The sequence below is a fragment of the Taudactylus pleione genome, unplaced genomic scaffold, assembly GCF_031769625.1.
Source record: "Taudactylus pleione unplaced genomic scaffold, aTauple2 ptg000019l, whole genome shotgun sequence".
NCBI classification, from domain to species: domain Eukaryota; kingdom Metazoa; phylum Chordata; class Amphibia; order Anura; family Myobatrachidae; genus Taudactylus; species Taudactylus pleione.
The window spans coordinates 5,219,233-5,246,171 of NW_028284421.1; the positions used below are offsets into that span (position 1 = coordinate 5,219,233).

At 43.7% G+C, this 26,939-nt stretch overlaps 1 protein-coding gene across 1 annotated transcript in view; it reads left to right on the forward strand.

Annotated features, from left to right (window-relative positions):
- Nucleotides 1-26,939, forward strand: part of CGNL1 (cingulin like 1) — a 149,347-nt gene that overhangs the window by 106,990 nt on the left and 15,418 nt on the right. The window contains exons 12-14 of the mRNA XM_088445190.1: nucleotides 6,746-6,916; nucleotides 7,589-7,750; nucleotides 17,076-17,165. Of these exons, the coding sequence (XP_088301316.1) occupies nucleotides 6,746-6,916; nucleotides 7,589-7,750; nucleotides 17,076-17,165 (423 nt within the window). The remainder of the gene's footprint in view (nucleotides 1-6,745; nucleotides 6,917-7,588; nucleotides 7,751-17,075; nucleotides 17,166-26,939) is intronic.

Below are 26,939 nucleotides of genomic sequence, written 5' to 3' on the forward strand. Positions count from 1 at the left end.
CTCTGACCTAGCCAAGTGCGCTGCTGCACATGCGCAGTTCTCCGCACTTTTTTTCCTCTCCAGCATCCACAACGAAGCACATGCCCCTGAGTGTCTCCTATAGTGGAGACTATAGGCTACAAGCCAAGACCTCACAATGCCACTGTGTCACCACCACTATAAGTACTGCCGTCGTTGTGCATGTAGGTGTACTATACCATCCAGGATTAACCCCATATGCACCTTTGTTATTTTGCACCTGCTTTCTACTAGTTAATAAACCAATCCCTGGTTACGTTATCTACTGTGTGGACTAATGGCCCGCACACACGGTCAGATCCTACATGTGCTGGATGATCGTTATCTAACACCCAGCACATGCACCATTCCCCCAACTACTATAACCACCCCCACTCAATGATCGACGGTCCCTATAGCAACCAGGCTAACCTGGTCGATATCGACCAGGTTGGCCTGCATGCACTTATGGATATCGACCATCCGTGCCCGCGCATCGTTTGGTTGTTTGAGGGGGCAAAAAAAGGACATTTTAAACGATAAAGGATATCGTTATTTAAATCGTCCTTAAAATCTGACCGCGTGTATGCACCTTAACGACTCTTATTGACATAATAGGATCTGCCAATACATACTGTAACAAATAATGTTTGCAAACATCTTTAAAATCTGCTGACAAATATAACAATGACAATAAACAGCAATGATTCACAGCTAACAAATAAACTACTTATTTTATAACTGCAACACTGTTTAAGGTGCTCTGACCTTAAAAATTAACTTTGCGAATTGGGCCTACCAAAGGAGAAAGCATGTACGTGACATAGTGTAATGCTATTGCGATGTATAGGCAGTTAGATAACAGTGGGGGGTACTGTCTGCTACCTCATGTGACCTGATCTCTCTCTTTCAGAACTGTCCTGGCCAACCCCACTGATAGCATACCTACCTTGTTACTGGTTCATTGTATTGTGAGTGTATTATCACACCTAGATTGTCAGGCTGCTTCTAGGATAAGATAAAGGGTGATGAGGAAGAAATGACAAACAAAGGCACCTCTACTGAGTTCTGTAAGCAGACTTGGTAATAACGTACTTCCTAACGTCCTTCATGTTTTCATGTTTGTAGAATAGTTTCAGTTGCTAAAAGGGGCTTCGTGTTCAAGGGAAAAACGTATAAAATCATTATAATCCCATTTTTGTCAGTGCTCGCATTACAGATAAGCCTATTTACTATATAAATAATTCTGCTATTAATTACTAATTAAAAATAAAATGTGCACTGAAATATTTAAAATAACTTATTTGTGCCTCTTAAGCTTTCATTTCCCTTTTAGCCTGTTTTATTTCTATGTAATTGAGGCTTTAGCGATTACACAATCACTATAGTAGAACTTATGAGGTGAATATAGGAAAATAAAGTACTGCATGCAAAACAGATACCTTCTGGGAGTGCCGTCCATAAGGATTTGGGCCACCTGACAAATGTTGATTCTAGGCCTACTGCATTGAGAGAGGAGGAAGGTCGGATACACATCAGGTGGTTATATTGGACGATATGTCCTTCCAACGTGAATTGGAACAATGTATCATCAATATCGCTCAGTGTGTACCCTCAATTGTGTGTTCACGCGCGTCACCAGCGACGTCCTCCCATCTGATGTGTTGCATGTCAGATAGATCCTGCAGTGTGTACGGCCGCCCGATATATACTTCCATCGGGTGTCGAGTTGTTAGGAATACACATCCTTGGGATGCAGTCGGGATACCGGCAGAGCGCTATCCCGCCCGCTGATATCCCGATACCGACAGCCCGACATAGGACTAAAGATAGGTGTCGAAATCCCAACGCCCATCATTCGCCCCACTACAAAATTCTGACACCCGGCATACCGAATATAGGTAAGCCAGGTGTTTTAGCGTCTACCTACAGGGGAGGGGGAGGGTTAGGTTTAGGGACCCCGGGGGGGACTTAGAGGGTTAGGGTAGGGAAAGGGGGAGTTAGGGTTAGGCAACCCCCAGTAGGGCTAGGTTTAGGGTTTGGGGAGGAGCGGGGGTTCGGGTTTAGGCACTAACGGGGGAAGGTTAGGGTTAGGCACTAGGGGGGAGGTTAGGGTTAGGCACCACTAAGGGAGGGTTAGGGTTATGGGGGAGAGTGAGAGGGTTAGGATACTTACAGCCCCAGTCGGGAATTAGGTCTTTTGGTGTTCCGCTGTCAGTATTTCATCCGGCGGCTGTTCAGCCGCCAGCATTAAATACCGATTCCATGTACCTTACCTTAGAAACGTATTATCACAATGTCTAATGGGTAGATTTACTAAAAGCTTCTAAAACAGACAAGTGGTGGTGTTACCCATGGCAAAAAAAATCAGATTCTGTCTATCATTTCTCTAAGCATACTAGAAAATGATAGACAGAATCTGATTGGTTGCTACAGGGTATAAGCAACACCACCACTTGTATGTTTTAGAAGCTTTAGTAAATCTACCCCTATATTTTAGCAATAATTGTATTATGTTTTGGGGGAGAAAATTCAACAAAACACAACCTTTTAATCTGTGGTGGTTGTCTAAAAGGCGGGTGGTGTTCCCGGTTACTGCAGGTCAGAAGATCAGTTATAGACTGATTTTTATTTTTTTTTAGTACAGGAAAAGTTACAGCACAGGTGGTCTCCCATATACAAATATTCCAAAATATGGAATATTCCGAAATACAGATTTTTTTTTTTGGCATGACTGAGATAATGAAACTTTTTGATTTTTGATGGATCAATGTACACAAACTTTGTCTAAGGCTCAAATTATTGAAAATATTATATAAAATTACCTGCAGGCTGTGTGTATAAAGGTGTATATAACTCATAAATGCATTCTGTGTGTATATTTGGGTCCCATTCCCAAATATTCCAAAATACGGAATATTCCGTTATCCAAAATACCCCTGGTCCCAAGCATTTTGGATATGGGAGACTCAACCTGCACAAACAAATTTATAGGAACGATATGAAGTGGCAGGACTGTATATCGGTGAGGTAGTGCAGTAATCTCACATGAGCAGTGACAGTGGCATGTTGGCAATCACATGACAGATGCCATGACAATGCGGTTATGATGCATGGGCTAATCACCTTGGGAGGAGCGTGAATAAATGCAGTCAGTGTGTGTGAATTCTTCCAGGCCCCAAAATATTACACTTAAATTAATAGCCACAAGGCCTTGTTACTGACCCCCAAAATTACGTGTTCCCTCTGTGGGTGACCCTGCTTCTAGAGATATGCAAAATATGCAAGATTAACATTTTCTCTGTCCTGCAGACAGTTATATGTCATATTACCACCATTGTTCATTAAGTATTATGCAGGTCCTGTTTAACACTAGAGTGAACTGGTCTGTAGCCGCTATTGCTGGGAGCTGCAGACCTGCATTGGAATGTGCTTCTAAATGTGCCTACCAATATCATAAGCCAGCCTGGAGCTGTTAATCATTATGTCTGAGTTCATTGTGCTGCTAGACTGCTTGTTTTGACATTTTCTAGTTAGTCATGAGCTGTGTTCAAAGTTATTTGGATCATAGACCACCTAACCAGCTTCAGAATTCACTTGTATTTTGTCAAGGTCATTAGCCATAGGAGTTCAATAAAGGACCAGACACACTTAAAAATGGAAATTTCATATATTCAACTAGTGTTTTTATCTGTGCAGAATGTCCTTTTAGTTTACTTAGACCTTTTTTAATATGCATCTTTCCTTGAATAACTATATGTCATTTTGGGTGGTACCACCATACAGGGCCTCATGATGCCTAACGTGTCCGTTAGATCTTCTGGCCATATGGTACCACTGGTTTTATGGTAACCTCTGTAATGGATTATGCAGAACTGCGGCTTTCCCTAGAAGTGTTGCATCATCATTCTCTCTCTGATGCATTAAAGGTGAAGTCGCAGCTCTAACTTTCAGAAAAGAAGAGCAGCTACTTAGGTAAAAGAGTTGCTGGGGAGAGGCAGTAGTATGAGGAGGAAGCAAACAAATGTGGGGTGGTATAAAGAAAAAAGAGGAAGAAACAGAGAGAGATAAGGGTGGCGAAGTGAGAACCGTAGAGGTTGGGCAGAACAAAACATTAATTTATTGGGCAGAGGGGCCCAGTAATGAAAAAAGCACTGGCACCACATTTGCAGAAGCCGGTACAGCATTTCAATATGTTCAAAATTACAGAAGCATAATGCAAGAGTTATTTTTCTCATTGATTGCATGCAACTGTCTTGTGAATTTGTTTCATTTGTTGGTACATGAAAAGGATGTTGCATGTGAGGAGTGCATACCTTTACTCCTTTGATGGTATTAGCTCACCACCAAGTATAGGTGCATCTTCAGTCGTTGCTTGTTGCTGAGTGCAGATGAGAGTAGTAATATTCCTGACTCATCGCCCAAGTTCAAAAATGAGATTAAGGCTAACATTATTAAATGATCTTTTAATGTGTGGAGTGTGTGCATTATGGTGTGTTCCTGGTTTAGCCGGTGCCTGGAGGGCTTTTTCAGATGTCTTCTGCGGCGGCTGAAATTTACTTGACTTTTTGTGCCCCAGGCTGAGAATGATCAGTGGCCTATAGAGAGTAGTGGAGGAGGTGTGGCTAGTGCTGTGTGGGTGTGGCCAGTTCCATCTGTGCCTGTACAACCGTTACAATATCAGTCAAATGACTCCCTAAATAGGTAAAAGACGAAAAATTGCATAATTTTGTGAGAAAACTATAAATACAATTTTAATGCTTACGACCGTATGGCCTGCTGGGCGGCTGGTCACCATCATGCTGTCATGATGATGGGTCTATTTTTATGTGGAGTCCTGGAGCTGTAGTCCCATCCACCGCATCATTAATTTGAAGGCTTATTTGGGAAAAAAAAAGAAATGTGCTAGAGCTGGTGATAGTATTAGTCTTTTTGATGAGTCTTCTTTCACTAGACCAGGGGTTTCCAAACTCTGCCATCACAGTACACTTGTTAAGGATATCTATGATTGAGCACAGATGACTTAATCAGTACCTCAGTCAATTTGATTTTAGCATCTGGACTCGTGCATGGATATCCTTAAAACCTGGACTGTAATGGCAGAGTTTGGGAACATCTGCACTAGACTTATCAGTTACTACTGACAGCCAGTTGCGATGACTACATTTATGATAAAAGCACTGCTGTGTGTATGTAAAAATAAATAAATCCCTAAAAACTGGCATCAATATGTAACATTGCTTATAAAATTGGTGTGTAACATTTTTATGAAAGATACCCAATCATGGGCCACGTGGTAGAATGGGTAAAACTTTCCGTAGGAAAACTATTAACTGTGCAAGTTTCATAGTTGTATATGTGCCACTCTGATTCCTGCCCACCAGAATGTTCTCCATGTGAGCTATTGTCTTATTTACACTATGTCATTTAACGAGCATTATTGAGACCTGTTTGCATATAACCACAATTGTATACTTTCAGATTTATAGAACAACTGATCCATCATATCTGGTGATTATATAATAAATAGACTTGGCTTGTGAAACACAAATGTGTCCACAAACATTGCTTGGAACTCATTGTGTTATTGACTCTAACTTATTCAGATTTTATTCAGAGACCCTTTTATCGGAATGGGTATGTAATGCCGGCTGTCGGGATGCCTCCTGTCAGAATACCGACAGCGGCCTCCCGATGGTTGGTAACCCTCCCTTCTTGTAGTCTAACCTTAACCCACCCCGCACCCCAACCCTCCCGTTAGTGCCTAAACCTACTAACCTCCCCTCTTCGTGCCTAAACCTGACCCTCCCTCCTTAATGCCTAACCCTAACACCCCAACACCACCGCCCTCGTGACGAACGCTAAGGGCGCTCCGGACTTATCTCATTCGGGCTGGCGTCCTTCAGTGTTCCGGGTCCAGATTGAGATAGGTGTCGGTATTTTGAAGCCTATCTTAAGTCCCTTGTCGGGATTTGGATGTCGGTATTGATGCCTCTGGTCTCATAACTACATCCCCTTTTATCAAGAAGATTCCAAATTCCACAAAAGTAAAAAGAGAATAATTGCTGTGCACAGTGATCTTATTTGAACAGACATGAGACCCTGCGTAGATATAGAGAATACTTACCACTTCTGGTTTTGGGCAAGGTTTGTTCTCATAATTTGGAGAGCCATTGTTAAATGTAGAAATAACCCCCTGTCCTTTGTGACACTATCTCCTCATTACTTGTAGAGTTTCTTGCAGTGACTGTTGGAGGAAAATATTGGTGATCATAACCACAGGGCCAAAAGAATAAATAAAAACATTTATAGGACCTTATCCATTCTTTTCCATATTTTATATGTTGTTATTACTACACAGTAATTTAGTATATAAACCACACATTACTAGAACATATGATGAAAAACACATCTGTTCTAAATTGTCATAATACTAACACATTTACAGTAAAAAAATAATAATTTCCTGACATTGACTCATTGCGGTGGCAGGAATGTTTGTATTGAGTCATAGAATTAATCAGAAAGAAGCCTCATTAATTCACTTATTGCAGCTTGATTATTTTCTTTTGTGAAATTATTTAGCTTGTATAGTACATTTTCTTAAAATTACATTTTTACTTTTTTGGGGCTGGAGGGGGACCTTCATATAGCATTACATGTTTATAGACTATGATGTTGTCATGCAAATACTTTATATCAGCCATACAGGAGGAGACTCCACTGAAATTAATTTTCATATCATTAGATTTCAGAACATGTTGAGTTTTCCCGAATGTCTACTGTGGAGCTTCAGAAACAATTTGATGAATATAAAGACAGATATTGTAAGGAGGGTGCTGAAATGCAAAGACAGTTCAAGGATAAGACCTTGGAGGTGGAAAGATGCAACCTGACAATCAGGAAGCTACAAGCGGAGGTAATCGGAAGACATGATTATCGAACAAATTGTTAACTGTGTTTTGGAAGAGGGCATGCCTATTTTATCATGTCATATAAGCTTTTCACTGTTTTTATGGGAAATTCCTATAATATTTAAGAGGAGCCATGCCTACTTCCCCCTTAGCACATTGAGGACCCAGGAGGAGATCTGTCAAGTCTTGGAGAGAGATAAAGGCCCAGATTTAACAACGAGTGATTTTATTATTATCACACGTTACTAATCTTAAATAGTGATCCAACCAAGCAGCTCCTAACTGTCGTGTTTGAAAAGGGACAGAAGCTGATTGGTTGGAGCACCATTTAAGATCAGTAAGGAGTGATATCAAGAGTATCACTTGTTGATAAATCTGGGCCAATGTACCAACCAGTCAGCTCATAACTGTCATTTTTCAAAAACAGCCTGTAAATTGACAGTTAGGAGCTGATTGGTACTTTCTCTCTCATCGCTTTCTCTCTCCAAAGAACCCCCTCCCACCACCACCACCACCCGAGTCTCGTATTTGGTAATGGTAACACTTTCACCCTATATTGCTCTGGATATAAACCTTAAGCATACCAGTTTTTTATATGGAAATACATTTAGCTATGTAATGGTCTCTCTTTACGGCAAATCATTTGTAATGATATATACACAAATTATTTCAACTAGGTCAGACATTTGGAAGAAAATTTACAAGACCACCAGAGAGCCCATGATGAGTCACTGACCAAGAATCATCTTCTACAACAAACTATTAAAGATCTTCAGTATGAACTAGATGCCAAAAACCATATGAAGGACGATCGTACTAGACAAATGAAGTCAATGGAGGTATAATTTTATTAAAGACACCAAGGGGTCTATTTAATAAGCCTTGGAAGGAGATAGAGTGAACGGAGATAAGGTACCAGCCAACCAGCTCCTAACTGTCATTTTTCAAACACAGCCTGTGACATGGCAGTGAGGAGCTGATTGGCTGGTACTTTATCTCTATTCACTTTATCTCCAATGCTTAGTAAAGAGACCCTTAAGAGTACAAAAGGCAAATTATCACTGTCACAATGAGTAATTTTAATTTAGTTTGTATAAGATTCTCTTGCTGTTTTTTTTTTTTCCTTTGAAAATCATTTTCTGGTTACTTTAATGCAGAGTTATACTCAAAAACCTATTAACATTATTTCAGAAGGTCATGCAGTTGTGATACAAAGGTATTTCATATTACCGTCCTTACATCATTACCGTAACCTCTGGTTTTGCTGTCTGGAGTCTGGCATAATAATCCCTCTTCATTTTGGGATTACTGGGCAATACACTGTAAAATGATAAAGCAGATGAAGAAGTCTTGTGAAGCACATATTGATAACACACTTTCACAGAACATGTCCAAACTGCCATATGACTTCCTGAATTAGCACGTGTTTTTCATTGTTAATGCATCGAAAATATCTAGAATTAATAGGGAAATATAGCAAATCATGGCATGCAAACATTCGATGCTTTGTATACTGAATGTCACTTTCACGCCATTTATACAAAGCTCATATTATTAGGCCTTGTACCCGCTGGCAAATATTTTTCATGGAAAACCAAAGTAAGAACGCCAAAAGCAAAGTGGTGGTTGATTGACTTTCTACTTGCATCTGGGAGGTGATTGGAGATCATCTAGGCTTCCTCAATGGGTTCACTTGTGGTATATGCAAAGTACACAAGTGGTTAGAGTAGGCACAATGAAAGGTCATTTAGATTTGTTTTTACCTACACAGTCTCATTAATTCGGTGCCTTTATATGCAATATAGTAATTTACAGAAAATTGCACATTTTCTAACTTTTAGCACCTGTGCATCTCCTGTATTATATATTTAGCTATCTTCAACACACCACCACACTCCCAGCCCATCACTGATACTGAGCAATAGCTGCCCTGCCATGTAAGTGGCCAGTAAAAACACTGAATGAATTATATCAATCATGGTGTTCAAGTTGACACCTGGGTTCTCTTTATTGTAGTGTTTAAAGTAGTTAATCGCCGTTTTGTTTAAAAAAAACCTGTTTGTTTTTTTAAATCTTTGAACGCCACTGCTACCCACAAGAAGAGGACAGTGAGCAATGGGGAAAGGGGAACCTCTTCTCGGGGTGAGGTCATGCTCACCACCATCACTTTGGGTATAGTTAGACAAAGGGAATGTTACTTAATTTTAATTTACACTGCTGGTTAAAATTTGGAATTAGTGACAAATTGACAGTGGATGAGAAGAATGAGCTACTATACCTTTAGTGCTAAACTTGGTAACAGCCTACTGCTGGATTAAGCTTCACTGCTGATGTAACCAATGTGTGTTCTCAACCCACTTGAGTGTTGCTTGCTTGCGTTTTGTTTCACCTATTAGTCCAATTCTTCATCTACTTGTGTATTAACTCTGCCAATTGTGACAGCCCCCCTTGATGCTGCCTACATAGCACATTGACCACCACATGGGGCTACAGCTAATGGCGTGCTTACCTTGTTGCTCTTGATGTCACTTTGTTCCTGACTACTACACTTTAAGTTCCCAATCAACCTATAATTCTAATTCCCATCTATACAAAATAGACTTAGGGGTCTATGTACTACATTCTATGTCTTGGAGAGCGATAAAGTGGATGGAGATAAAGTACCAACCAATTAGCTCCTAACTGTCATTTTTCAAACACAGCCTGTAAAGTGACAGTTAGGAGCTGTTTGGTTGGTGCTTTATGTCTTTCCACTTTATCGCTCTCCAGGGCTTAAGGTGGGTACACACTTGCCGATATTTTGAACGATAATGATATTGTTCAGTCGTTCACTACATCGGCCAGTGTGTACGCTAAAATGATGAACGATAATGGCGAACGAGCGCGCTCCAGCGGGTTGTTGGTCATTGTCGCTCATCGCCCGAACATGCAGGCCAACCTGACGATATTGTCGGGTTTTTGCTAGGGGTGAGCGGGTTCGGATTTCTGAAATCCGAACCCCCCCGAGCCCCCCCGATCCGAGTCCGATCCGAGTCAGGCTCGACTTTTCCCGCCTGACTCGGATCTGACATCGAGGCAAAACGTCATCATCCCGCCTTCCGAGTCTCGCGGGTTTTGGATCCTATATAAGGTACCCGCGTCGGCGCCATTTTCTCACTCGGCTGTGGACAGTGAAGAGGGAGGGTGGGAGTTAGTGCTGTGTAGTGTAGTGTAGTGTAGTGCTGCTGTTGTCCACTACTTCAAAGTCCATAGGGGCTGGCTGTGTTGTGCTGTGCTGCTGTTGTTAATAGGGGCTGTGTCCACTACTTCAAAGTCCATAGGGGCTGGCTGGACTGTGTTGTGCAGTCAGTTCCAAAGTCCTGTGCAGTGTCCCAGTCCTAAAGGGGTGCTGTAGTGTTGTCCAGGGGGTGCTCTGTCCATCAGGGGTGCTCCCCCCAAGTGCTAAAAAAATAATATATTTTCTGTGTTTGTGAATTGTGTGCGCAGTAGCCGCACGTGCATCAACAAAGTAGTGCCAAGCGTGCGCCTGTGTCATAAGTAAAGGGCCGGCTGGCTTGACCGTTAAGGGTGCTGTAACCCCCGAAAGTACACTCCAGTCCAAACCAAAAAAAAAATTATTTTCTGTGTTTGTGAATTGTGTGCGCAGTAGCCGCACGTGCATCAACAAAGTAGTGCCAAGCGTGCGCCTGTGTCATAAGTAAAGGGCCGGCTGGCTTGACCGTTAAGGGTGCTGTAACCCCCGAAAGTACACTCCAGTCCAAACCTAAAAAAAAATTATTTTCTGTGTTTGTGAATTGTGTGCGCAGTAGCCGCACGTGCATCAACAAAGTAGTGCCAAGCGTGCGCCTGTGTCATAAGTAAAGGGCCGGCTGGCTTGACCGTTAAAGGGTGCTGTAACCCCCGAAAGTACACTCCAGTCCAAACCAAAAAAAAATTATTTTCTGTGTTTGTGAATTGTGTGCGCAGTAGCCGCACGTGCATCAACAAAGTAGTGCCAAGCGTGCGCCTGTGTCATAAGTAAAGGGCCGGCTGGCTTGACCGTTAAGGGTGCTGTAACCCCCGAAAGTACACTCCAGTCCAAACCTAAAAAAAAATTATTTTCTGTGTTTGTGAATTGTGTGCGCAGTAGCCGCACGTGCATCAACAAAGTAGTGCCAAGAGTGCCCCTGTGTCATAAGTAAAGGGCCGGCTGGTTTGACCGTTAAAGGGTGCTGTAACCCCCGAAAGTACACTCCAGTCCAAACCAAAAAAAAATTATTTTCTGTGTTTGTGAATTGTGTGCGCAGTAGCCGCACGTGCATCAACAAAGTAGTGTCAAGCGTTCGCCTGTGTCATAAGTAAAGGGCCGGCTGGCTTGACCGTTAAGGGTGCTGTAACCCCCGAAAGTACACTCCAGTCCAAACCAAAAAAAAAATTATTTTCTGTGTTTGTGAATTGTGTGCGCAGTAGCCGCACGTGCATCAACAAAGTAGTGCCAAGCGTGCGCCTGTGTCATAAGTAAAGGGCCGGCTGGCTTGACCGTTAAGGGTGCTGTAACCCCCGAAAGTACACTCCAGTCCAAACCAAAAAAAAAATTATTTTCTGTGTTTGTGAATTGTGTGCGCAGTAGCCGCACGTGCATCAACAAAGTAGTGCCAAGCGTGCGCCTGTGTCATAAGTAAAGGGCCGGCTGGCTTGACCGTTAAGGGTGCTGTAACCCCCGAAAGTACACTCCAGTCCAAACCTAAAAAAAAATTATTTTCTGTGTTTGTGAATTGTGTGCGCAGTAGCCGCACGTGCATCAACAAAGTAGTGCCAAGCGTGCGCCTGTGTCATAAGTAAAGGGCCGGCTGGCTTGACCGTTAAAGGGTGCTGTAACCCCCGAAAGTACACTCCAGTCCAAACCAAAAAAAAATTATTTTCTGTGGTTGTGAATTGTGTGCGCAGTAGCCGCACGTGCATCAACAAAGTAGTGCCAAGCGTGCGCCTGTGTCATAAGTAAAGGGCCGGCTGGCTTGACCGTTAAGGGTGCTGTAACCCCCGAAAGTACACTCCAGTCCAAACCTAAAAAAAAATTATTTTCTGTGTTTGTGAATTGTGTGCGCAGTAGCCGCACGTGCATCAACAAAGTAGTGCCAAGAGTGCGCCTGTGTCATAAGTAAAGGGCCGGCTGGCTTGACCGTTAAAGGGTGCTGTAACCCCCGAAAGTACACTCCAGTCCAAACCAAAAAAAAATTATTTTCTGTGTTTGTGAATTGTGTGCGCAGTAGCCGCACGTGCATCAACAAAGTAGTGCCAAGCGTGCGCCTGTGTCATAAGTAAAGGGCCGGCTGGCTTGACCGTTAAAGGGTGCTGTAACCCCTGAAAGTACACTCCAGTCCAAACCAAAAAAAAATTATTTTCTGTGTTTGTGAATTGTGTGCGCGGTAGCCGCACGTGCATCAACAAAGTAGTGCCAAGCGTGCGCCTGTGTCATAAGTAAAGGGCCGGCTGGCTTGACCGTTAAGGGTGCTGTAACTCCCGAAAGTACACTCCAGTCCAAACCAAAAAAAAAATTATTTTCTGTGTTTGTGAATTGTGTGCGCAGTAGCCGCACGTGCATCAACAAAGTAGTGCCAAGAGTGCGCCTGTGTCATAAGTAAAGGGCCGGCTGGCTTGACCGTTAAAGGGTGCTGTAACCCCCGAAAGTACACTCCAGTCCAAACCAAAAAAAAATTTATTTTCTGTGTTTAGCCGCACGTATATATCAAATCGATATAACATAAATGGAGGACCAAACTTTCTCCGATAAAAATAAAATAGAGAAAGATCAAGAACCACTTCCTCCTAGTGCTGAAGCTGCTGCCACTAGTCATGACATAGACGATAACATGCCATCAACGTCGTCTGCCAAGGCCGATGCCCAATGTCATAGTAGAGGGCACATACAATCCCAAATGGCAAAGTTCAGGAAAATGACCTTGAAAAAGACATTTAAATCAGCTGAAGAGAAACGTAAACTTGCCAATATGCCATTTACGACACGGAGTGGCAAGGAACGGCTAAGGTCGATCCCTAGTATGTTCATGACTAGTGGTTCAGCTTCACATGACGATGGAAGCACTCCTCCCACTAAAAAAATCAAAAGAGTTAAGCTGGCAAAAGCACAGCGAAGAACTGTGCTTTCTAAGAAGATATCACAAATCCCCAAAGAGAGTCCAAGTGTGGTGGTGGTTGCGATGCCTGACCTTCCCAGCACTGGACGGGAAGAGGTGGCTCTTTCCACCATTTGCACGCCCCCTGCAAGTGCTGAAAGGAGCACCCACAGTCCACTTGCTGATATGCAAATTGAAGATGTCACTGTTGAAGTACAACAGGATGAGGATACTGGTGTAGCTGGCGCTGAGGAGGAAGTTGGCGAGGAGGATTCTGATGGTGATGTGGTTTGTTTAAATCAGGCTCCGGGGGAGACAGTTGTTGTCCGTGGGATGAAAAAGCCCATCACGGTCATGCCTGGGCAGAAGACCAAACATTCCACCTCTTTGGTCTGGCAATATTTCTATCCAAATCCGGACAACAACTGTCTTGCCATATGTACCATATGTAAAGGTGAAATAAGTAGGGGTAGGGACGTCAACCACCTAGGAACATCCTCCCTTATACGGCACCTGCAGCGCGTTCATAAAAAGTTACTGTCAAGTTCAGAAACTTTGGCTCAGACCGTAAGCAGTCCAGGGACACCTAAATCCCGTTGTCCTGTTGTATCCAAGCGCCTGCAAACCACACCGTCAACTCCCTCCTCGTCAATTTCCTCCTTAGTCAGGATCGGAAGTAGTCCTGCAGGCCATATCACTGGCATGACTGACTCTCCTATCCGGGATTCCTCCGGAGGATCCTGCATTGCTACGCCTACTGCTGCCGCTGCTGCTGTTGCTGCTGCTGCTGGGAGTCGTTCATCATCCCAGAGAGGAAGTAGGAACACCACTACTTTTACTAAACAATTGACCCTCCAACAGTCCTTAGCGAGGAGGATGAAGTACGACAGCAGTCATCCTGAAGCAAAACGTATAACTGAGGCCTTGACTGCTATGTTGGTGTTAGACGTGCGTCCGGTATCCGCCATTAGTGCAGTGGGATTTAGACAATTGATGGAGGTAGTGTGTCCCCGGTTCCAAATCCCGTCTAGATTCCACTTCACTAGGCAGGCGATACCGAGACTGTACAGAAACGTCAGAAAAAGTGTCCTCAGTGTCCTGAAAAATGCCGTTGTACACAATGTCCACTTAACCACGGACATGTGGACAAGTGGAACAGGGCAGACTAAGGACTATATGACTGTGACAGCCCACTGGGTAGATGTATCACCTTACGCAGCAACAGCAGCAGCGTCACCAGTAGCAGCATCTCAGAAACGCCAGCTCGTTACAAGGCAGGCTACGCTGTGTATCACCGGTTTCAGTAAGAGGCACACCGCCGACAACCTCTTAGAGAAACTGAGGGAAATCATCGCCCAGTGGCTTACCCCACTTAGACTCTCCTGGGGATTTGTGATATCTGACAACGCCACCAATATTGTGCGGGCATTACATCTGGGCAAATTCCAGCACGTCCCATGTTTTGCTCACACAATAAACTTGGTGGTGCAGAATTTTCTGAAAAGCGACAGGGGCGTGCAGGAGACGCTTTGGGTGGCCCGAAAAATTTCTGGCCACTTTCGCCATTCAGCGACTGCGTGCCGAAGACTGGAGCGCCAGCAAACACTCTTGAACCTGCCCCGCCATCACCTGAAGCAAGAGGTTGTGACGCGGTGGAACTCAACCCTCTATATGCTTCAGAGGATGGAGGAGCAGCAAAAGGCCCTACAAGCCTATACATCCACCTATGACATAGGCAAAGGAGGGGGTATGCACCTGACTCAAGCGCAGTGGAGAATGATTTCCGTGTTGTGCAAGGTTCTTCAGCCCTTCGAACTTGCCACACGTGAAGTCAGTTCAGACACTGCCAGCTTGAGTCAGGTCATTCCCCTCATCAGGCTTTTGCAGAAGCAGCTGGAGAAAGTGAAGGAGGAGCTAAGACGGAGCGATTCCGCTCGGCATGTGGGACTTGTGGATGAAGCCCTTCATTCGCTTTGCCAGGATTCCAGGGTGGTCAATCTGTTGAAATCAGACCACTACATTTTGGCCACCGTGCTCGATCCTAGGTTTAAAGCCTATGTGGTGTCTCTCTTTCCGGCCGACACAAGCCTGCAGAGGTGCAAAGACCTGCTGGTGAACACACTGTCAGCTGAAGCGGAACGTGACACGTCAACGGCTCCTTCTTCATTTTCTCCCGCAACTGGGGCTGCCAGGAAAAAACTTAGGTATCCTAAGCAACCCGCTGGCGGTGATGCAGGGCAGGCAGGACCAAGTTTGGACATCTGGTCCGGACTGAAGGACCTGGCAACAATTTCTGACATGTCTACTGTCACTGCATATGATACTGTCACCATTGACAGAATGGTGGAGGATTACATCGGTGACAGCATCCAAGTAGGCATGTCAGACAGTCCATACCTGTACTGGCAGGAAAAAGAGGCAATTTGGAGGCCCCTGTACAAACTGGCTCTATTTTACCTGAGTTGCCCCCCCTCCAGTGTGTACTCCGAAAGAGTGTTTAGTGCAGCCGGGAACCTTGGTAGCGAAAGGCGTAGGAGGTTGCTTCCACAGAATGTGGAGAAGATGATGTTCATCAAAATGAATTATCAGCTCTTCCAGGGAGACCAGCCTCCAGAAGGTACAGAGGGACCTGTGGTGGTGGATTCAAGTGGGGACGAGTTAATACTTTGTGAGGATGAGGATGTACACACTGAAGAGGGTGAGGAATCGGTGGATGAGGAGGATGAGGATGACATCTTGCCTCCGTAGAGCCAGTTTGTGCAGGGACACATTAATTGCCAGCTTGTTTTGTGGGGGCCCAAACGAACCAATCATTTCAGCCACAGTTGTGTGGCAGACCCTGGCGCTGAAATGATTGATTTGTTAAAGTGTGCATGTCCTGTTTATACAACATAAGGGTGGGTGGGAGGGCCCAAGGACAATTCCATCTTGCACCTCTTTTTTTCTTTGCATTATGTACAGTTTGGGGCCTAGTTTTTCTAACTGCCATCCTGCCTGCCACTGCAGTGTCACTCCTAGATGGGTCACGTGTTTGTGCCGCCCACTCGTGTCGCTTAGCATAGTCATCCAGCTACCTCGGTGCAACCTTTTGGACATAAAAACACTATTGTGAGGTGTGAGGTGTTCAGAATAGACTGGAAATGAGTGGAAATTAAGGTTATTGAGGTTAATAATAGCATAGGAGCAGAAAAACCTACAAATTCTGTGATTTTAGCTGTTTTTATGCTTTTTTTCAAAAAAATACAGATCCAAAACACAAAACCCAGAACCCAAAACACGGAAGGGTGGTTTTGGCAAAACCAATCCAGATCCAAAACACGAAGAAAGATCCAGATCCAAAACCAAAACACAAAACACGAAAAGTGGCCGATGCACACCCCTAGTTTTTGCATGTTCGGGGATGAGGGAGGGTGCCCCGGCACTGAATGATATCGCATATGATATCGTTCAGTGTGTGCTCTCTATGTCGATAACGACACTGAGCACACCCCTGCCGGGGACACTCTAGACGATATCGCTCATGGAGCAAATAATCTAGTGTGTACGCACCTTTAGTAAATAGACCTCACAGTCTGTAAAGTGACAATTAAGAGCTGATTGGATGGTACTTTATTTCCGTCTACTATCTCTCTCCAAGGATTTGTGCATCTACACCTCAGTTTTGAAAATAATCCCATGAAACATTCTTGGTAATTTATATATTTAATTGAGTCTTAGGAACAACAACTGCAGATATTCACTTTCTATTAATCATAGTGTGAAAAGCAAAACCAATTCTGGTAACAGAAACCAGTTCTGTCAGTCTTTCATTTACACTCTTTATTACTAGTTTAAGAAAAAAAAAGCACAATTTTACAATTGTTCCCTCACCTGCGGGACAGCCAGCCCCCTCCCATGCAGTGTGAATGGTAAATTTGTATACATTGACTTGTCAAATGAGATCATCTTATCACTCAACATGCTAGCAACAAATTTTGTTAATGATCCCGTTCATTCATCTTTAGATCAGTGTTCTAGAGCTTAACATACAGAACTGCTTTGTTCTTCCCAGGACAAAATGTCTCAGTTGGAAATGGAGCTTGATGAAGAAAAGAACAATTCAGACCTTCTGCTAGAAAGGATCACCAGATGCAGAGAGCAGGTATGGATTTCTCCCTGAGTTCTCCTTTGAAATACTTTGCAACTGCTGTAACTGTTACCTAATTACTGTAAAAGCAAGATGCTCAAAGTAAAACTTTTGGTCAGTACAAACTGCAATTTTTTTACATGATCACTTTAAACCTGCTTATGAAAGGAAGGTCAGCGTGTCTAATTTAGTTTCTTTTGTTAAATTGTGTTAGGTTAATAAACGGTTTATGATTTATTTATTTTTTTAGCATTTGTTTGTGCTATATTAACCACTTAACTTACTAATATTTTTTACAAAAATCGCTCAGGAATTATTATTTTTTTTTTATGATTGATGTATCGGACCGCTGCATATCCACTGAGGGCTGGTTCAATTACATTTACCCAGCGATGGCTCCTCTCTTCTGGAAGATTATCTTCCTGTAGCCGCACAGTGGGCATTTCTAAATTGTTGCATTGCAATGTCCTTTCAATCTCACCCTTATCGATATAACAGTTGTGATATATATGCTTCAATATGCCAAGCGGAGTGAGACGCCTGGCATTAATGAGCTGTGCCAAGCATTGTAGCGTATTTTTCACTTGGACACATAGGGCCTCATTTACTAACGAGTTTTATCACCAAAATGAGTGATGAATGTCACTGTGTATGATAAATGGTGCTCCAGCCAATCAGCTCCCAACTGTCAACTGTTAGAAAAATGACAGTTGGGAGGTGATTGGCTGGAGCACCATTTATCATACACAGTGACATTTATCACTCATTTTGGTGATAAAACTCGTTCGTAAATGGGGGCCATAATGTTTTATTTTACATCTAACACCCGCAACAAGATTGCTGTTAAAGTCCTGCCTGTTTAACTACCAACACCCTGCACATTGCTGCTTTTATATTGTTCCCAGTTCAGCTGGCTAATTCTCCTGCACGTAATATATTGCACTGCAAAGTATTGTGGTGGGTCTTTGAATGTTGCTACAAAAAAAGAAAAACTGGTGTTTCATTAGAAGTGTGTAGGTTTTTAGAAAATAAATGTTTAGTGTCTTAATTACAAAACTTGTCCTACAGCTGAGACTGACTTAGAGTTGAAGTCCTAGGGGACCCGACCATGCTGCAAAATAGGGCTGCAGGGACCCCACTAACAGGAAAGGATTTAATTGTAAAATGTCTACAAAGTTGGGGGAAGAATATATAAATGAGAACCTTCTGGCTGTGTATTTCTTTCCTGAAACCGTGGGAGAGCAGCAAGTTCCTATGGTTACAGTGTAAATATGGCAGGGTAAAGTTACAGTGGCTTTGCCACTTCATTTCTGTATTTCTTTATCCTTACTGAGCAGTGTTCCCGGTTGATTTCCCAACACCTGTTCCACTCTGTGCACCAGGTGTGTCAAGCAATGAAGATAGGAAAGAAGCCCCTTTTCCCGTGAATGAAGCGTGTGACGTTAAGGTTTTATCCCTGGTCCTTTTTCCTATAGCTCTCTGTGTTTGGAGTTAACTGTCTAGAGAAATAAGAGCTATACCTTATTACAGTAACTGCTCGCCCTCCCCCGCAGCCCTGGCTTACATGAAACACTCTATTTATGAGAACTAAAATTATAAACGGGTTTAAAAAGACTTGAAGGGATGGTTCCAAGCTCCCCGATATCAATAATTGAGTAGAAATGAAATTGTGTGGTTTCATTAACAAGACGATGATAACCAGCTGTTCTTAATACCGTGTCTAGCGTAAACACGAAATCTGTTTATTAAATCCATGCAGTTTCTCAGAGGGGTATTATGGCTCATTGAAAATACTTTGTTTTCAGTATTCACCAAACCCAGCTGTGATAACTTCTGCTGAAATCTACAGTGTTTGTTGATCCTGTGAGGGTGAAAATAATGCATTAAAAAGGAACGTATTCGCTGCCAGAGGAACCTGCTACACTGCTAGTCCCAATTAGCAAAGGAGTTAAAATTCCCTTCTCTCCAGAAAATATAATGTTTTAAACAAATGTATGTAGGGAACAGTATTCATGGCTGAATTCATGGATGAAAGAGAACTTGTCTTTTTATGTTCTTATTTTATGATTTCCATTCTGCATGTTTTCAGAACTTATCATCAAACACTTGCCTCTAAGTAAGATTTAGCTTGTTATTTAAGGAATAATTTCCTGTGTATACAGTTGTATGGGTATGGATTGTTGGACGGTGGCTTGTGATGTATTATGTAAAATGAACACATACCATATGCTGTGGGGAATGTTGCAAACAAGTAGTTGTGATAGCCTTTTTGTCCTTCTTTATTTTCTGTTATGTATTTTCCCAACCACTGTGTCACCTGTCAATGTCTGATTAGTTGAAATCAGCAGTGCACAGAAATTCAGACCGAAGGTCATCTGACGAGAAAGAATTTGTATTACAGATAATGCTACCTTGCTAGAGAGTGTATCTAACAAACAAAAACACATAAGCAGGAGGTATAATTAGAAGAATGACCCTTGGGACCTCATTCAGAGTTGGACACAAACTTGAAATGCAACTAATGGTTCATACACACGGTCAGATCAGACAACGATGGCGATATCATTGTCTGATCGTCCTGCATGTGCTGGATGATCGATATCAATCATCCAGCACACCACCAATACCCAAATGACTATAACGATAACCTGGTCGATATCGACGAGGTTGGACTGAATGTACGGGCGATGGTCGTTATCGACCATCCGTGCCCACACATCGTCTGTCGTTTGGGGGTTGGAAGGTGTAAAAAAATGGACGATACGAACAGGGCCAGATTAATGTCTGTGGGGACCCCTGGGCAACAAACATGTGGGGGCCCCTATTAAATGTGACAAACTGGGGGTATGCGCAATGGGGACCTTATGCAGAGCCCCCAGTAGTGTCAGTGCCCACAGTGGTAGTGCCCCATATGCAGTGCACCCAGTAGTAGTGCCCCTTATGCAGTGCCCCCTATGCAATACTCCCATTAGTAGTGCCCCCTGTAGTAATGCCCTCTGTATAAATGCCCCCAGTAGGGCCCTGTAGTTGTGCCCCAAATAGTAATGCCCCCCAGTAATAATTGGGCATGTGCCCAATAGTAATGCCCTAGTAGTAATGCCCCCTGTATAAATCCCAGTAGAAATACCCATGCAGTTGTGCCCCAAAAAGTAATGCCCCCAGTAGTCATTCCCCCTTTAGTAGAGCCCTCTGTAGAAATGCCCCCAGTAGTAATGCCCCTCTATTAGTGCCCCCAATACTAATGCTCCCTCTCTAGTAGAGCCCCCAATAGAAATGCCCCCTGATTAATGCCCCCATACAACACACATACCACCTACCCGGGCCAACACTAGTAACAAGAGTGAACTGACCTGACTCTTCAGGGTTTGAGCCTCTCAGTGACTTGCCGCCTTCCCGCGCCGCGCCGCGCCCAACAGCTCCTCCATCCCTCGTCAGCACTGTGGGAGTTCTCTGGAGAGACGTCATGACTCTCCTTGAAGCCAGTGCGCCAAGCTGGAGTCGGGGGAGGCGGAGCTCGCAGAAGGGTTGTGGATAGATCCCCTTCCGTAGATGTACCTATGGAAAGGGGATCTAGCATCAACCTTCACAGTAGTCAGGACAGCCGGGTGCGCCGCTGATATACACCACAGCGGGCGCCCGGCAAATACACATTGCAGAAGCTGCCGGGCAGACCTCTCTCCAGAGAACTCCCACAGAGCATTTCCCCCTCTGTACGGCCACCCGGGTTACAGCCCGAGACGGAGACAAGACTGTCTCCGTCTATAAAAAAAAAAAATTTGGTTGGTCAGGGGGGGTTTCTGGGTACTCGGAAGCCCCCCTGCATGCGCTAGTGTGCCCCCAGTAGTAATGCCTCCCCCCTCCCCGAGTAATGCCCCAGTAGTAATGCTCGCCCCTGAATAATGCTCCCCACCAGTAATGCCCCAGGTGTAATGTGCAATGCTCCCCCCCGAGTAATGTCCCCTTTAGTAATGCCCCCCGCCAGTAATGCCCCCAGTAGGCCACTTGCGCTAAAAAAAATAAAAATAAAGCTCATACTTACCTTAACCTTAGCCCTGCGTCCGCTTCAATTCGCTCGGCTGCTCCTCCACACTATGGCAGAGACGTCATGACGTCTCTGCCATAGTGCTCTGCGTGAGCCGGAAGCTGGAGCTCATGTGAGCTCAAGCCTCCGACTCCGGCTGCCGCTGCGGGGAGGGAGCCACTTTAACCCCGATGGGTGTGGGGGCCCTTAACGTGTGGGGGCCCAGGGACGATCGCCCCTGTCGCCCCCCCGTTAATCCGGCCCTGGATACGAATGATATAACGATAAACGATATAGTTATCGTTTATATCATCCTGCAAAATCTGACCGTGTGTGTGGACCATAACTCCGTATCGGTAGTGAATGTGCTCCCTCTCCATATACAGTACTGTGCAAAAGTTTTAGGCAGGTGTGGAAAAAATGCTGCAAAGTAACAATGCTTTAAAAATTAGTAGTGTTAATAGTTTATTTTTATCATTTAACAAAATGCAAAGTGAATGAACAGAAGAGAAATGTAAATCAAATCAATATTTGGTGTGACCACCCTTTGCCTTCAAAACAGCATCAATTCTTCTAGGTACACTTGCACACAGTTTTTGAAGGAACTCTGCAGGAAGGTTGCTCCAAACATCTAATCACATATCTTCTGTGGATGTAGGCTTGCTCAAATCCTTCTGTCTCTTCATGTAATCCCAGACAGACTCTATGTTGAGATCAGGGCTCTGTGGGGTCATATCATCACTTCCAGGACTCCGTGTTCTTTACGCTGAAGATAGTTCTTAATGACATTGGCTGTATGTGTGGGGTCGTTGTCCTGCTGCAGAATAAATTTGGAGCCAATCAGACACCTCCCTGATGGTAATACATGATGGATAAGTACCTGCCTGTGTTTCTCAGCATTGAGGACACCATTAATCCGGACCAAATCCCCAATTCCATTTGCTGAAATGCAGCCCCAAACTTGCAAGGAACCTCCACCATGCAAGGAACCTCCACCATGCTTCACTGTTGCCTGCAGAAACTTTATTGTTTATTTTACCGCTCCCCAGCAGCCACATACAAATCTAATCCATGCAGGCACTGGTAATGGTATGTAGTCGCGATGCCGATGGTCTAAATGCTGACCGTCGGCAACCCATTAAAAATCCCGATGCATGTAATTTTACCTACGCCAGGAGCCCGATGCCTGGCATCCGGGCGAAGGTAAGCCGGGCGCGGGCAGCCGCGTGGGGAGAGGAGGGGCACCAACATTTATCTTGCCTCCGGGCACCTGAGAGGAAGTTATGCCACTGGGCAGGGAGGCGGGTCGGGGGCGGCCATCCCCCTCCCCGCAGCTGCCACTGTGTGTGTACGGGCGGTCTGCAGACATATCTGTCCATCGGCTGTGCAGCAAAGCAAATGCGGTGTCTGTGAACGACGCGGTTCACAGACATATCTCGGTTACACAATGGCTGACGGGCAGCAGATAAATTGGCCGATCAGTTGATCAGCCAATATATCGGCTAGTGTGTACCCAGCATTAGAAACTGGGCAGTGTCAGGTCCATGGATGAGGCTAATAAGCATGAGATAATAATAAGATACAGAGCAGTGTGGAGAGAGATACTGAGGGGCAGCCAAAACAGAGAGGGGCAGGAGAGTGATGGAGGTGAAAGCAAGAGGAAGTGTGTGTGTGGGGGATATAGAGAGGGTGTACTGTGAAGAGAAAAATAGCAGGGAATAGAATAAGGCAAAAACAGGAGAAAGAAAAGGGGAAAAAGGAACAGAGATGGTGAATAAAGAGCCTTCAAAGAAAAAAAACGGTAACGACGGGTACAAAAATCTATTCTCTGTGTGCTACAAGTCACGTTGAACATAATGCTTGAGAGCCATGATGTGAATAGAACGCACAAGCAGCTTCTGCTGATTAAAATGATATGCGGCATGTGTATATTCTGTGTGTAACTGCGGCTGTATCTGCATGTGAAATGCTACGTTGGTGTCAGCGGCTGTGACACTATTTACATTCCTGTGTGAATAAGACGCATTTGAAGGTAAATAGGCGCTACAGAGTCACCACAGCATGGTGCGACTAGAAGGGCTGTTTAACACGCAAGGAGGCTGGATGTATGAGGACACATCTGTAGTTATGAAAATGGTTCTGCATCCATATCAAGTGTACAACATTCTAGTCCTTAATGCTTTGTCCCCCACCTTGGACCCTGACAATCACCCATTGCTGACAGTTTGGAAGTTTGCTTGGGTCCAGAAGCATTAAGAGCTATAGGCAAACGCCTGGAAAACCCCCCTCCCCACTACACAACTTAAATAATTAGTACCACCTGTTGATCTTTTAAAATGTGTGAGCCTGTAATGAATACACTTGTGCACTAACTAGGAGATATGGAAAACATGCACTGTTAGTGGTGCACTAATATAGACCATCTATAGGGTCAATTATTAGTACTGTATAATGATACACTATGCAGTACATAAGGAGACCAATGTGTACATATATGTCCAGGGCAGTGCTAGGTTCTTTTGCTGCTCCCCCAGACTCCCGAATTTGCTGAAATGATCTGGAATGGTGCCCACATCTAAAATAAAACATTCAGCTCATGCAGGATGGCCCTACATATAATGGCTTACTATGTGTCTGTCAGAATTATTACATACACCATACTGTACTTCATATGACGTATATTATGACTGGTTAAGTGCTACAGTAATTATGTCCTCTTTATGGACTGGCCACAATTGTTCTAAAATCAAGCGTTTGGAAACCCCTCTCTGGAAATTCTGCGTTTGCCACTGAAGAGCTCCCTACTAACCAGGCTGTTAGTGCTACAGGACCCACTGTTGTGTTCCAGGGACAATGGAGCTTTTGAGGGACATGCCAATAAGCAGTGTACTTGGAAGTTATTGTACCTAAGCAGGGATTTTTACAAAGGCATACAAAACATATATGCCACACTAACAGGTTATATAATTATTATAATAAAAACATATTTGAAACTAGAGGTACTGTTTAATACAAATCCTGTTCACTAACCTAATTTGTACACTGTATAAACTAATTTTAAACTCAAGTGTATTACCTTTTTGTTTTTGTGCTGGGGTAAACACAAACCACTTAAATAGGGTTTGAGCAATATTTATTGCTTCTAATATTTACTTAGACAGCGTATTCTGAATACTCAGCTAAACTTAAAAATCCAAAATGCAAAGCAATAATGATTGGAATGCCTCAGAGTTCATAAATAGGCTCATGTTTTATTCCCACAGTCATATTATTACTGCAAGAGTCATAGGAACAGAAGCAAAGTATAGCACCTGAGGGTTGTTTAGTACAGTGCAATTAAAAGGATTTGAGTAGCCAGAACTGAACCCACGTGAGTTCCAATGTGATAATAATGTGACCTCATTGCTCTAGAATGCCGGGCCACTGTTCTGCTTTTGTTTATGAATGCATTAGGAAGGTGTCAGTAATTCCTAACATTTATCATGTGGTTTAGATTTACCATAAGGGACATGAACCCAGTTGTCACCTTAGTCTTTTGAATCCCTAGACAAACGGGGACTGTTTTATACCTCAGGCACCATATTGTGCCTGACGTATATTGTAAAAGTCTTTCCTTGTATATTGACATTGCTATAGAAAATGAGATTTACTTTTGTTGCAGTACCATCATGGCAGCACATGGGGAATGATTGCAATGTGTACTTTGGTTTGCACTTTCATCTTGCAAACCAGTTTTTATGTTGGTCAGAGCACCTTACTATATTCAGACTTCAGGGTAAATGTAATAGACTGCGGCTTTGAGACATCGGCGAGTCCCGTGCATGACTGTCCGATGTTTAAAGACTGCTAACATTTATCCCTTCATCTCTTAAGATGGGTACACATACACGCTATGCGATCCCTCGCACAATATATTGTTCTAATCTGGATCGGAACTATATATCTTTCGGATCGCATAGTGTGTAGGCCCGATCATGCGTGCCCGCGAGTTGTTCATCGCATTGTTCCATCTGCTGTCCTGCACAGATGTGACGATGCCATGAATAACACCATGCTGCTAAATGCAACTTGGAACGACACATCACGCCATAGTCTACTACATTGTGCAGCATGTGCGGACAGCACAATGTATCGCTCGTTCTCGCCGTCCCATCGGCTGGGTACATAATCACATAGTGTGTAACCAGCTTTACTTGTCAGTTATGTCCCCAGTTGTGAAGTGGGCGTGGATTGATCAACCCCTTGCCAGTCAGATCATCAGAGTGCTCACAGTAGCACAGAGTGGTGATGTGAGGTTCCTCTCAATTTGATGCAGGATGATTGGGATACCAAATGTGCCGCCTATGTGATACTAAATTCATATATTTTTATTTTTCAAGCTATTTAGATACTTAAAATAATTTCATCAATTCTGTCTTAATTTTATTGAGATATAATTGGCTGAAATTGCTCCATTCTTAGGCTGTACATTATGTGGGTTTTAAACCTTTTTGGCCCAGACTACAAATTTTCTGTTATTCAGCTTTAACATATATACATTGCTAAATTCTTCATTAATAATTTGATTAATTTTAATTATTTCAATTAAATATGTAATGGAAAATTTGTGACTTGTACAAAACTGTCATAATTACAGAACTGCATTTTCTGGTTACCCTCCCTTAACTCTTAATTCACACCATCTGTTCCCCTTCATCTTGTACTAGTTCACCTCCCAGGTATACTCATGACCTGCATAGACTGTAAGCTTTCACAAGCAGGGTCCTCCACCTTCTTGGTTGTCCCCTTGTACTTTCCTAGACCTTGTTTCCAGTACATTCCCTCTCACAGTTAATGACTTTGATCATGTCTATATGTCCACCGCAGGGTTCTGGGTCATTGAGTGTTAAAAAAAAGTAGAGTTTCTGATGTTTAAAACATAATTGCCAACATTTCAGATCTCTCTTTGGGGAGCTGTGCAGAATAGCTCAAAGAAGTCGATAATCACCAAGATCGATGTCCCACCCTCTGTAGCCAATTATGCAAATAATAGCGATGGTCATCGACTTTAGATGGTTAACATTCATCAATGGCTAAGCACTGATGGCCGATGGTTTTGCCATCGATGGCACAGAGCCCCATGATGGTTTTCTTTTGCTCTTTGGCACTGAGACATGGAGCACAGCTTTGCCCCCGCTGAGCCCCACCGCCAGCTCTGATTGGTCCACTGCCCGGTGCATAAGAGCAGGGATGGTCATCAGTGTGCGAAACCATCAATGTTTTCCTGTCGATGGTTTCATACTATCGAGGTTAACCACCAATGGTACAATTGATGGTATTCATCAAATTTTAACCCACCGTTGGCCATCTTACACCTTGGTGCTCGTAGTGTGATCATGTAATTCGGTGGGAACAGAGTGATGACATGAATTAAAGTTTTCATGCTGGAATCCACCCACCACTTCTCTTTGTGAGGGTCAGAGGTTCCATATGAATGACTCCCACCACGCATCATTGTGCTTAATCTGCTACTTTATAACAAATACTTTGCAATAACAATACTAATCCTATGGGGTCTATTTACTAAGCAGTGTTAGGAGACAGAGTGAAAAGTGATAAGGTGCCAGGTGTTTGACACCCCCTGCTGCATTTGTGATCCCAGCACTGTGACCACCGTTGTGACCATCACTGAGATGGTGGACGGCACCGGGCCGTCAGCCAGCTTACTCAGGCTGGCCGGCTTGCGAGGCCAGGAAAGTCCCAAGGCCAGCAAGATCTGGACCGAGGTG